General features: G+C 40.9%; 1 protein-coding gene across 1 annotated transcript in view; it reads left to right on the top strand.

The window, feature by feature from the left end:
* The window catches only part of LOC126187999 (glutamate receptor 1-like), a 1505209-nt gene that overhangs the window by 1142550 nt on the left and 349107 nt on the right, over positions 1-13552 (top strand). The window contains exon 7 of the mRNA XM_049929408.1: positions 1166-1330. Coding sequence (XP_049785365.1) covers positions 1166-1330 — 165 coding nt within the window. The remainder of the gene's footprint in view (positions 1-1165; positions 1331-13552) is intronic.

Below are 13552 nucleotides of genomic sequence, written 5' to 3'. Positions count from 1 at the left end.
AGCTTTTTACTTATAATGAAAATATGAAACCGTCGCTGCAAATTTAAAGTACTTGTCACATCACGGGTGATGTAAGGAGTATAATAGAATACAATAAGACTGAGTTAAAAATGCTTTGTCTGTTTGTCGGTTTCAACATCTTGATCTGCAAAACTAGTAGAAAAACTATCGTTGGGTTTTCATAGATAATTTCTGCGTAGCCTCAGGCGGCTGTCCCCTAACCGATTCCAAAACGGACTTCCTGATTCCCCTTAGCTGCCACCCTATTTATTAGACAGCGAACATGTTGATTCCCATTGGTTACCATCTTATTTTTCCATAGCGTACGTGTTTGTTCTTATAAGCTATCAATAATGTCATAACATTCTCCTTCCCATTTTATACAGACTTAGGACGGTGTACATGCAGTAGGTATGATTAAAATCGTTTGAATTTTTGTTATTCTAATCATTTAAGTATAGTGCAAGGAAAGTTGCTGTTGTCAACTAAGCTGAGCAAGGCTGCTAGGAAAACTTCATTAGCTCATGCTCACTTATGGTAGACGAGAGTATCCACAGTAGTTTTACACATCAAAAAATGGGACTGTAACTCACTATTATGTATTGAGTATTAGACAATCTTCTTCATATACAAGTAAGACTGATTGGTTGTTAATCTGTTCCAATCATTCTGTCGGGGTTATCCAAACCATAGCAGGTAACTGTCACCGTCTGACACCGCTTTCATATCTACATAATTTTTAAGATTTGTAAAATGATGAAGTTATCATCAACATTGTTATTATCGTACTGGAATTTCATAATTGAACATTTTACTACTCCAACTTTTTAAAAGTTCTGAGCTTTCTCATAATTTTGTGACTTTGTGTCACTGATAGATATTTAACTGAATGCGGATAAAAGCAATAAAAGTTCGGGGTATTTTAACTAATTTTCGATGTAATTTCACCGATGTTTTAACTAAATTTTCGAAATAATCATGAACGTCATAATGTGACACACAACTGCACACAGTTGTTGTGATTACACAAACAACAATATAAAACGGGGCCTCCCACTTCATGTTCCATAGATATATTTGTGTTTGCAATTTATCGTAAGGTAACGAAATTCCTCAGTAATTTGATGTAACTGTCTATTAGTGACACTTTCTTGGTATTGTATAGATCATGGACGACCGGTGGGAGACGGAGGTGATCGAGTACGGCGCCATCAACATCAGCGGATTCCGGATCGTGGACTCCAGCCGGAGTTTCGTGCGGAACTTCCTGGAGGGCTGGAGGCGCTTGGAGCCGGACACGACGCCGGGCGCGGGCCGCGACTCCATCTCGGTGGGTGTTCTTCTCAAGGTTGCTGTATCCGCGACGTATCGTGCGCGGGGGATAGCCGGCCGCTTCTGCTAGAACTAACTACATTTTCCATATTTAGAGATATTATTGCAGTCCTGCACAGATCGCTAGACTAAGTGCGTAGCCTCATACTGGCTTTTACTTTCTGTAAGTACAATATTATAGCCACACAGATCCTGCATGTACGTCTATACCGTGAAAATCAACATGATACTTCGATAGTTGCTTATAAATATTTTTCATATACACTGACCGGAAAAAATTGCAATATCCGGAAATAATTAGAGTAGAGGAATGGAATTTCGGGAATAGATTTGTCTAGGTAACATATTTATGTGTCTAACACTGTAAGATCGCAGATTAATGTAAACGCGAATAATCCGATGCAGTTGTGAAAATCTGGTACATTAATAACCGGTGTAACCGAGAGAATTTTCACTGCAAGCTTGCAAACGTGTTTGCACTGTGTTGTATGGGTGCCGGATGTCAGTTTGTAGGATGGAGTTCCAAGCATGTTGTCTTGGTCAATACAGGGACGGTCAATGCTGATTGTGGTGGCGCTCTAGTTGTTCCCCCCTTGTGTCCCATACGTGCTCGATTGGAAACAGATCTGGTGACAGAGCAGGCCAAGGCACGATACTCTGTAGAGCAGGTTGGGTTACAACAGCGGTATGTGGGAGAGCTTTATCCTGTTGGAAAACACCCCAGGATTTCTGTTCATGAATGGCAGCATAGTAGGTCGAATCATCAGACAGAAGTAAAGATTTGCAGTCAGGGTGCGTGGGATAAAAACGAGAGTGCTCTTGCCGTCATACAAAATCACACCCCAAACCACAGGTCTAGCAGTAGGTTCAGTGTGTCTAGCGCTCCGACAGACTGCAAAACCTCAACTGGCCTCCTTCTTACCAACACAGTGGCCATCAGTGGCACCGAGGTAGAACCAGGTTTCATCAGAAAACACAACAGACCTCCACCCTGCCGTCCAATCAGCTCTCGCTTGACACCACTGAAGTCGCAAATGTCAGTGGTTTGGGGTCAGTGGGATGCACGCTATAGGACGTCTAGCTCGGGGCTATCCTTGAAGTAACCGATCTGTAACAGTTATGTCACTATGGTGCCAACTGCTGCTCACAATGCTGCTGCGATACGCCAGAGGCATACCCCTAACGCGATGGTCCTCCTCCTCGGTAGCGCCATGTGGCTACCCCAAGCCCGGTCGCCTTGCGATCGTATATTCCCATGTCCACCTCTACCAACAATCATGTACAGTGGCTGTGTTCTTGCCAAGTCTTTCTGCAATATCGCAGAAAGAACATCCAGCTTCTCGTCGCCCTACTACACTACCTCGTTCAAACACTGCCAGGTGTAGATAACAGCGTTTTGTCGCCCTAAAGGCGTTCTCGACTAACATCAACTTAAGCTCAAAAGTAATCTACGCTCACGACCGCTACTTAGAGCAAACCAGATTAGCGTCCTCATAGTGGGACTACTATTGCCACTCTTATGCTTCTGGCGCCAAATCTGAATAGACATCATCTTTCAGGTGCAGAAAGACGCCTGCCAACTTTCTTTTTTGTAGTACAATTTCGTCTTGGTGTTGCGATTCTTTTTCGTCAGTGTTTGTATAACAGACAGGACGAAGAAACCATAATGCTTGAAGATTATATCAGAACTACACCGACAAACTTGCAGAGGAGGTGGTATGGACCGAAACATGACAAAATTGTCTGATTAAGATTTCTAAAATGCATATCTTAAGACTTATGAGCACTTTTCAGTACGCTAGCGTGAGACACATCTCTTCGACCGAACACTCGTTGATATCTCTATTTTCGGAGATGGTGCTGTGAACCAAAAGAAGAAAATAATGTGTAGTAAACATGGGCCCAGTAGGGTCGTAGTATTTGTAAACACTTGTTCATTTTCACTACTGTGAAACACAACTCTCCTGCTGAATAAGAGATCATGTCTACAAGACATTTTCTCCTGTTTTTTTTTTTTTTTCTTCCACCTCTGAAAGTTTGTCGGAGGTGTTACAAGGTTCACTCTATATGCATAACCAAAGAGCATTATAAGCTTCTGTGCGTGTATATTACTCTTTGGTTATAAAGCGATTCTTGGCTCCTACTTTATAAATTCCATCCTAATCTGACAAACTATCGTGGAAGGTAAAAGTGAGATACTCAACAGAATGCAGCGGCAAGAGATGAAAACATTTTAATGGTAACAATAATTCAAATTTTTTTAAAATATAAAAACATTGCAGTATACTATACAGTAAATGCCACAGAATAGTTTTATACAAATGCCTGGAAACTTACCCTGTCACTCCAAGAAGTTTCGAGACTGTATTAATAAGAAGTAATGAAACGATAAGATGGTAGTTTTAATTCTTCCGGTGTTCTACATAGACAGTTTTAATGCCACAGAAGTACAACACACAGAACGTTCATACAGCCATGTGAAAGTGCCCAGAGTGGTCGTACTGTGGGCTGTTATTGAACTCAGGTGTCACATTGGCGTGAATGCCGGTTATGTCAATAAAGCGTTCACTCTTCCTGCTGGTTTTTGCACTTTGTCGTTTAGCACTAGGTTCCTATTGGTAAAGTAAAGTCTCTCTACCCTTGATAACATTTTCCAGACGAGAACTGTCCGCGTTTCACTACTGACTGTGATATCCACTGGGTCCCACATTGTGGAGGCCAGATCATAACTGCAAGATTCCTGAAGCACAATATATGAACTGATGAATATGATGGTTCATTAATTTCACTTTTCAAGTCGCGGCAGCCTCCACTAATACTTGGTCTGTTTGGTGGTCGATGTGTGCTGAGCGGACTTTGCATTCTTTTTTTCTCTTCTTCACAATGCACATAACAAAACATTGACACACAACGCCCGAAAATCTCCTACTCGTACTTAACACATACTGCTCACATCTGTTAGAATTTTCACCTGTTGTTTGCAGTTGTTAGTTCAAACTGCCACCGTAGATACAGCTCTGGCATCGCTTACACGTCGCGAATAAAATAACTCTCCGAACTTCTATGACGGACGGTTTGTTTGGAACCAAATACATCTAGAACAATCATATTTTTCTCGATGCATCCACAACCTTTTGATTCCCATCTACTTATCTCTTACTTTAACAGTAATACAAACTTGACGTAGAGTACTCAGTTTGGCATTATTGGTGACTTTTCTTTCAAGGCTTGACAGATTTCTGGCATTTTTGTCGATTCATTTCACAGTTTTAGATCAAGTTAATCGTTAAATGTTTTAGTTACATTTCACTTTAACTTGATGTTCCCCACCGACAGTTATCATGGTGTTGTTGTGACGTTAAAAAACGAAAGAGTTTAAGGGGTAGAATCCTCAATCTCCATACAGTCTCCGAAATGAAAACGGATACTTTTGAACAAGTCTGACTATTTTTGTAAGACAGCTTATAACTATGAAACGTATTCATGCACATACGAGTAAATGTTTCGTTTGACACATCACTTGATGTGTCGCTCCTAAAGAATTCTGATGTTGTTCTGACACTAAAAAGAAATAGAGTTTTACAGATATAATTTCTTCAAATCCTATACAGTCTCTAAGATGACCACAGATGCCTTTAAACTAAGGCTTTTAATTGTGAAACATGCTCACGGACGTAAGCTCCACGACTTATCAGAAAAAAGATAGTAAATATCTCACTTTTATAACCTTGATCGTTAGTGTACGGTAGTATGTCGCGTAGTAAAGGTGGTAAAAAGGAATGTCGGAGTTAGGAAAAACTTGGTCGCTTTCAACAAAAGTAGCAGTGAAAGTTGTCACGAGATAATGGATCTAGTGCCCCGTTCACAACCGGAGATGATCGGAATACCGGAACACACGGTATCGGTCGGTGTGAGTGACTTTAAAATTCCTTCTGCAGCAAGTCAGAGACAGGCAGGTTTTGTTGGCGATCACCGCTGGCATCACGAGCCCTTAGGTTACCCCACAGCATCCTCCCGCACACCTTTATGTTTTCACAACGACCACTTGCCACTGTAGGAAGCGCTGTAAAAGTTATACGGGGCGCTGGGTGGGTTGTCGCAAGGCTTATTACATTAGCTCACAACTCGCTGTCCCTCCCCCTCCCCCCCTCCCCAACTTTGTGTTTCACTTACGCCCGACCGTCATAAAGAGAGACGTGTGGGGCGCCAAGTGAAAATAAGCGACTTCGCTGTAGGTGACGTAAAACAGGCTAGGGAGACGCTGTAGCGTGAGTGTCTCAGTTCCCTCTCCAGTGTTCTGGAAAACGCCTCACATCGGAGACAGGTCCGCTATTGAGGTGGACCGGATACACAAGGGACTCCACAGAAAGGTAATGATTCATGCGATTATGGTTCCTAAGGCTTCAGTGGAATTTTGTAATTATGTGGTATCCTAGAAGGGTCTTTGATAGATTTGAGCGTATCCGTGACCCCAGAGTTGTCCCTTGAGCTTCATTGTACTCATCCAGCTTTGCAATGCCCAGGAAGTCCTTTGGGCTTCGATGAACTCGTGCCATTTCGTAACCTGCTATGAGACTCTGGGACTTAGATAGACGCATGCAGTTTCATAACTACCAAAGATTAACGGTTTAATTACATAATTTGGAAGCTCTGTTGCATAGCACGAATGAGTTCAGCTCTTAGTGTCGTTTGGAGATAACAAAACAGAAGTGAATTTTGACCACGACAGGTCAACAGAAATATGCGATGCTAAATGTCAGTTTTGACGAGTGACTCAATGGAATCGTTGCTTTGACGTCACTTCTTGATCCTCATTTCGATTTAAAATTATTTACGGTCATAGATTTATAGTGCTATCTGATGTCACTGTTTACGAGAGAAATTATATTTTTAATCTTTGCTATGTATGAGAAACAAAATATTGTCTTTTCTGTTTCAGAGGGAATAACTGTATTTGTTCGATTTAGCAGTTTGTTTTTCTTTCCGATGAATATTTTTTTTAATTATTACTTTGTATCGTGGTACCCCCTAAAGCTGAAGTGCTTTCTGAAGATAATTACCTCGTTTCTATTCCGATAAATAGTTGAAGTTTTATGCATGGTATCTGTTTCCGTTTACCACTGATACATGCACATACTTGTAATTGCGTATTGCAGTCTCCATTACAAGTGCATAGCTAAAATGTATATTTGATACCAGGTTCGATTTACTTACGGTAAGTTTGTTTGAAGCCCATATTGTATGTTGTAGTTTCCCCTTCAGTTGTACAACTGTTGTACGATACTCTATGCGTTTCCTATCCTATGTACTCGTAGAGTTAACTTCTTGTGATCATTTCAGTTTACCACTGGTAACTATACGACAACAATTACTGAACTATATGTTTAAAAAAACGTAGATTAGTTACAAACACTTTATCTAACATGTAAACGCCGCTATGACATGTGTACCGTGATTGGCAATGATGTGGCGCAAACGAACAGCGAAATTCGGCATGACCTGCCGGAATGTCGGAACATCGATGCTGTCGATGACCTCCTGAATGGCTGTTTTCAGTTCAGCTGTGGTTTTGGGATTATGGCTGTACACCTTTTCTTTAATACAGCCCCTGCATTTGTTCAGATCTGGAGAATATAACGGCCAATCGAGGCCCATGCCAGTGGCTCTGTGTACCCCAGAGCCAGAATGCTGTCCCCAAAGTGCTCCTCGAGGACATCAAACACGCTCCTGTTTCGATGGGGTCGAGCTCCGTCTTGTATGAACCACACCTTGTCGAAATCAAGGTCACTTTGGATAATTATCAGTCCCCCAAACGCGCTAATTTTGCTTATTGACGAACGCATTGAAATGAAAGTGGGCTCCGCCGATAATCCAAACCATACGTGCGCATACTAATTCCCATCATGCTTCACAGCCAATCGTTCAGTTTGAATACCCTAACGCAAACCGTTCTGAAGTTATGACAATTTTATTTCATATATTTCAATAATTGTCACGCTGTACACACTTATGGCACTGCGTCTCCACTTGAGCGTATTTCCTTTACTAACTTCTATTTACTTGCGTTAAACTGGTGTCTTGGTACATAACAGCTGTAGATCGGTTTTCTGATACTCGTTTAGGCTTCTTTTCGACAAATACTTAAAGTGCTTCTAATCACTAACGTTTCCATTTATTCTTATAAAGTACACACATTCGTAACTTCGCATCACAATGTCCTCATGATCTATACAGCTCACGTGTATTGTTCGATACTATGTTAGAGTTTTTTCGATAAATGTATATTCGTTAAAGTCATACAGTATGTTTTTATGTCCATTATAGCTCCATAGCTTGTTTCTACGGTACTCGATTCACTTTATTCCTGCCAAATACGTAATGTGCTTCATGTCTATTTACGATTCACCCCTGAAAAGCACATACAATCGAAACTGCATATCGCAATCTGCTCTTGAGCTAAATAGGTAATGTGTATTTTCCAGCACTAGTTACAGTTTATTTTCGATATATTTTTTTGTTTTTCCCACTGCCTGTTGCTTCCGCTATAGCCGTTTTTACGATACTCGAAACAGTTTCGTCACAATTAGTTAAATTGCCTCTTATTAAACTCTTTTCGAATTTCCATTGAAAAGTACTTATATTCGAAATGGCGTATGTGCAATCTGCTCTTGACCTATAGGCGAGTAACGGGTGTAAGTGCAGATATTTCTATTGGTGACTGAGAACGGTGTACTGAAACTACATTACATCAGAATTTACGTCATTTGCAGACCCACAATTATAGTTATTAGAAGTTGTATGTTTTTCGGTTGGGTAGCACCTCCAAGTACATGTGGCAAGAGCAAGCCCTCAACGATTATTTTCCACTGGGCAACAGGTCAGGTATTCAAGTGTGGATGTGTGGACATATACTGTTAGTTTAGAATGACAGACGTGGTCCACGTATTGGTGCAGTTACGACACTGCAGAAAAGCTGAGATAGTAAATTATGTGACGTGTTTGTGGGAAGAGTGTTTAATGAAATGGCTCTGAGCACTATGGGACTTAACATCTGAGGTCATCAGTCCCCTAGACTTAGAACTACTTAAACCTAATTAACCTAAGGACATCACACACATCCATGCCCGAGGCAGGATTCGAACCTGCGACTGTACGGTGGCGCGGTTTCACACTGTAGCACCTAGAACCGCTCGGCCACCCCGGCCGGCATGAAGATGTAAATTCATGTAATCAAAGCTGTCTGTGTTTCTTATTTTTGAAGAAATTTCCATTGGTATGATGCTATAGTCGCCATGTTGTTAATTTAAAAAGTTTATCCAATCATCAAGACATTGCTGGTCAAAGCTAATGGCTTGTATCGTGAATGGCACATTATCAGCCATGTATGTAACTGATGTTTCACAGCAAATACCCAATACTGACTGGATAAAATTAGTTTATGCGGTACTCATTTGTATCCGCAGAAATTTATCCAAATCCTGGTCTATCGAGAATGGAGTTTACCTTTCTGCGATATTGCTGCTTATTTTGGTCAGGAACCCACGAGTGTCGTGCAGATATAGAATGGTGGGTTCAGTAGGGCCACGTTCAACACCATGTTGAAATTTTTATGATCTTGTGCATGTGGCTGGTGCGAGAGAGGGCTAACATGTTGTTTGCATGGCCATGGGAGAGCATCCAGTCACATCACGTACCTTGAGTTGGGAAATGGGCTTTTTTGCAGCAACGCAAATATCCACGTGGACTGTAAAGTGGTACCATGGACCGACAGACAGACAGTCAGTCATTCAGCACCACGACGACCACTGTTGCGGCTTTCTAGTCATGGTATCAGAGGGGGGGGGGGGGGGAGAAGGAGGGGGAGGGCGACAGTGGCGTGCTCCACGACACAGGACGTACGTACGACACCACATCGTCCTGTCAGATGGGTGCTAATTCTGCACACAGCAATACGATGGACGAATCCATGTATGAAGGCTAGAAGGACGAAGATCTGATTAATAAAACAAGTAAAGATGACGTTTGCAGTGAACCCACAACTAGCTCTAATTAATTTGCATCAATTGTTGAAAGGCGTTTTACAAAATTGCTAATGAAATGAAATACTGGGAAGTCATTAAAGTAACTATGAATGGCTACAGGTATCAGAGTATCCTCACAATGGAGAAGGAACATGTACGATTTAGCCAGAATAAGCAATGATTCGCGTATGTAGTAAAAATGAGTGAGAAATTAGTGCAGACGGATCAGATACTATAGCAAAACGGCGCACTGAAGAGGCAATACAGAGGACATCCAGTCAAAAAAATTCAGGTTCATATCCCCATCTGAAATAAGAAGACCGTCATAATTCCCAGAAGCTTAAAATGTGTTGGATAGTATCCCTGAAAATCAATTAGAACTAGTGGCTCTGTAATATGTAATGTTCTTAGTCACTTATATAATGCATTTTTAATTCACCATGTCTGCAGTGAGAGATTAAATTATTAGTGAAGCCCTGTATTGTCAGGGTTGCAATTTTCTGTGTACCTTATACAGTGGTATTGAAAACTGCGGTCTGGGCATAAAAAGATTTTTACATTAAAATTTTTTATTTAGTAAATTGCATTAAGTTGGGGCTCTTAATACAATTTATTAAATAAAATAAATTTTTATGTCCATACAGCAGTTTTCAGTATACTGCACACTGTATAGTGTTTACTGAAAATTACAATCTACGAATAATATTTTTACGTTATTTTTTATACTAAATTAAATTATTCCATTTTCACGCCTATCTACAAGAAGTCATATCAATAACTACCGCCCAGTATCAGGGCTTATAACACTTTTCAAAAATTTTTGAGAAGGTAATGGACTCCTTCAAATACATTACGGGAATGCAGTCGGGTGACGTACACAACCACAAGCTTTCCATAAAAGCACTCCCTGTACTTTTAAGGTAAAACTGCTGCAAAGTCAACAAGTAAGCGCTGTGCAAGTGAACTTAAAAACCTCGGTTTGCACAACAGTTCTGCAAAACGCGAACACACACACACACACACAAAGAGAAATCACACAGCTAAAACTCCTGTGGTTGCGTGATGGTGCTATTGTCTACAGTGCGTGCTTGTGTGTGTGCGTGTGTTATCTTTCCGGAATTTTTGAGATTTAATTCCCGTGCGCAGCGCTTACGTATTGCAGTTAAAATTCTGTCGAAATATCGGCGGTTGTCGGCCACGTCACCCGGCTGCATTCCCGTAAGTTATTCGAATAATGTATACGTCGGGAGAAACTCAGGTCTCTCAGTGCGCTCCTTGGTTGTCGTCAAGGCCGCCCGCACGATAGTTTGTAGGAACGAGGCTAGATCGGCGATATGCCATATCGCCATACATAAAAGGCAACGTCCTGACTGGCTAACTTACTGACTGACTAATCATTGCCCACCCCATACTGAAGCCACCGTTTAAGAAGGGACTGCCCGAAATTCCATTAATGAGGGGATGAAATAGAGGATGAAAGGCGTTTTGGGACTATGTCGTTATTAAGAGAATTTGGAAGCTGGAACTATGAAACTGGTATTTGGTTTCTCAGTCAGAAAATAAAAAAATACGTGTTTCATCATATTTGGAAATTCAACTACTAAGGGGATAAAATAGTGGGTGAACCTTCTTTAAAAAATAAATAGTTACTAAAGAAGTACTAACGGATTTTTAAGGCTACATCTATGAAAATTGGTATTTGACTTCCTGGTTGGACGTAAAAAAGTACGTGTTCCAGTGTACCTGGAAACTCAACCCCTTAAGGGAGTGCAATAGGAAATGAAAATTTTTAAGGAAGTATTCCGTTACATTAAAAAATTTTAAAGCTAAATGCATGAAGACTGGTGTTTCGCTTCTCTGTTAGGTACAAAGAAATATTTGTTATGGGATGAAAGTTGCTACTGGAATATCTCCGCAAGAACGTAAAAGGCATGATTAAAAAAACTTAGGATTCCAGCTACAAGAATCGATTTTTGGTCAGAAGTACATTCGGAAAAGACGAAGCTTATAAGGTCTTATTTAGTGTGAAAAGCTTAGAAGGTGAGGCACTTTGTTAACAACATGAAAAGTCGAGTGAATAAAAAAAGTCTCTGCAAGCGAAGCAGCGGATTCCAAGCAGCGATAAAAACAATCCATTATTAAAAACATGTTTAATAGCGACTTTTAAATTATTTTGTTGAAAGAAAAACACTTGACTACACTTGTCACCCACATGTAGCTACGCTGATGGGATACATACCCATTCATAATATGGGTTTCAAAAAGAGCCACTCAACTGAGATAGCTATTTATATATTTGTTGCGAAAATAATAAAATCTCTAAATTGTAAAATGTCACTAGCTGAAATGGTTTGTCATTTCTCGAACGTATTTGATTGTGATGGTCACAATATTGTGTTCGTGGAAAATATACAAGCTGCACTACTTTGCTTCCGCCGTTTTTTTCCCCCAACATTTGAGGTTTTAATGAAACAAATTGGTTACACATGTATAATTCAAAGTATTTTCCATCGCTGGCCATTACTTTCTCCCATCATTCGGGCAGTGTACGAATCCCGCGTCGAAAAAAATTATTCATCTTTTGAAGTGATCCATGAATCCAATTTGTGACTTCTTCATGAGATCAAAAGTGTTGGTCAGGCCATGCTCCATTGATCTAAACCGGTGATGGTCAGAGGGAGCAGTGTCTGTAGAATACGGCGGGTGGGGTAAGACTTCCAATTTTAACGTTTCCAAGTACATTTTGACCTCTTTTGGAAATTGGGGTCGAGTGTTGTCGTGCTGCAAAATCACCTTATCGTGCCTCTCCCTCTATTGCGGCCGTTTGTCTTTCAATGCTTTGCTCAAACGCATTAACTGCGTTCGATAACGAGCACCTCTGATTGTTTGACTTGGTTTTAACACCACATAGCACAGGACGCCGAGCTGGTCACGCCAAATGCATAGCATGATCTTGGAGCGGTGAATATTCGGTTTGGCCGTCGACGTGAAAGCATGGCCGCGATGTCGCCATGATTTTTTGTGTTTAGGGTTATCGTAATGAACCCATTTTTTGTCCCCGGTCACAATGCGATGCCGAAATCCCTTCCGTTTTTGCCTCTGAAGCAACTGTTCACAAACACACAAAATCCATTCAACGTCTCTTGGTTTCAGCTCACACGGGACCCAAGATCCTTCTTTCTGAATCATGCCTATAGCCTTGAGAAGTTTTGAAATGGCTTGCTGTGTCACTCCCGCTACTCTTGAGTCTGACGCGATTCCTCACTCAGCAATATCTCCAATTCTGCACCTTCGAAAACATTCTCTCTTTCACCACTATGCCGGTCTCCGACGTTAAAATCACAGTTCTTGAAGCGTTGAGTCCACTCACTACATGTTAATTCCCTAATAGCGTCCTTACTATACGTACTTGAGAACATTCGATGAGACTCAGCTGCCGTTTTCTTCATACTGAAACAAAACAGTAATGCCTCACCCAAATGACGAGAATTAGGGTCGTAAACTGACATTTTCAATCAACAACAACTTTATGATGCACACACAAATCCACTGATGTTTGAATGAGGTTATGTAGACCGAGGTCCAAGCTAAATGCCTGATGTCTGCGATCTGTTTCTTTAGATCGCTACTTACCGTTGTCGCCACCTATCGGCAAGTGGCGGAAGCAAAGTTGTACACCTTGTAGTTCACCACGAACTGGTTTAGTTCATGTTTAAAAAATATAAAGCAGAAAGCCACATTAGGGTGGTCGAATAATACACAGAGGGACGCTACAGCATCGGCATGGCGAGGAATTATAAAGAGATTCTCACAATATTCGTTCATGGGGCCACTACTGTTCTACGTTTATGTTAATGATCAACCACTTAGTTTGAATCAACCCTGTCTGAAGATGACGCAAGCATCGTTATAATACCAAGCGGAGAAGTACCAACAATAAATGTAGTAAATGAGGTGTTTGTAACAGTTACTGACTGGTCTTCCACAAATGGGCTAGCTTTGAACCTTGACTAAATAAAAGTCATCCATTTTTGTAGTCGAAAGGGTAGTGTACAAAAGGGAAAAAGTTTAAGTTCTTATGTAGCATATCGATGAAAACTTAAACTGGAAAATCCATATAGCAGATCTGCTAAAACCTTTAGGTTTGGATACTTTTGCCGTAAGAGAAACTGCCCAACTTAAGCATATGAAGTCAGTAA

The sequence above is a fragment of the Schistocerca cancellata genome, chromosome 5 (assembly GCF_023864275.1).
Source record: "Schistocerca cancellata isolate TAMUIC-IGC-003103 chromosome 5, iqSchCanc2.1, whole genome shotgun sequence".
In the NCBI taxonomy this organism is placed as follows: Eukaryota; Metazoa; Arthropoda; class Insecta; order Orthoptera; family Acrididae; genus Schistocerca; species Schistocerca cancellata.
This window is presented reverse-complemented; position numbering and strand designations above follow the sequence as displayed.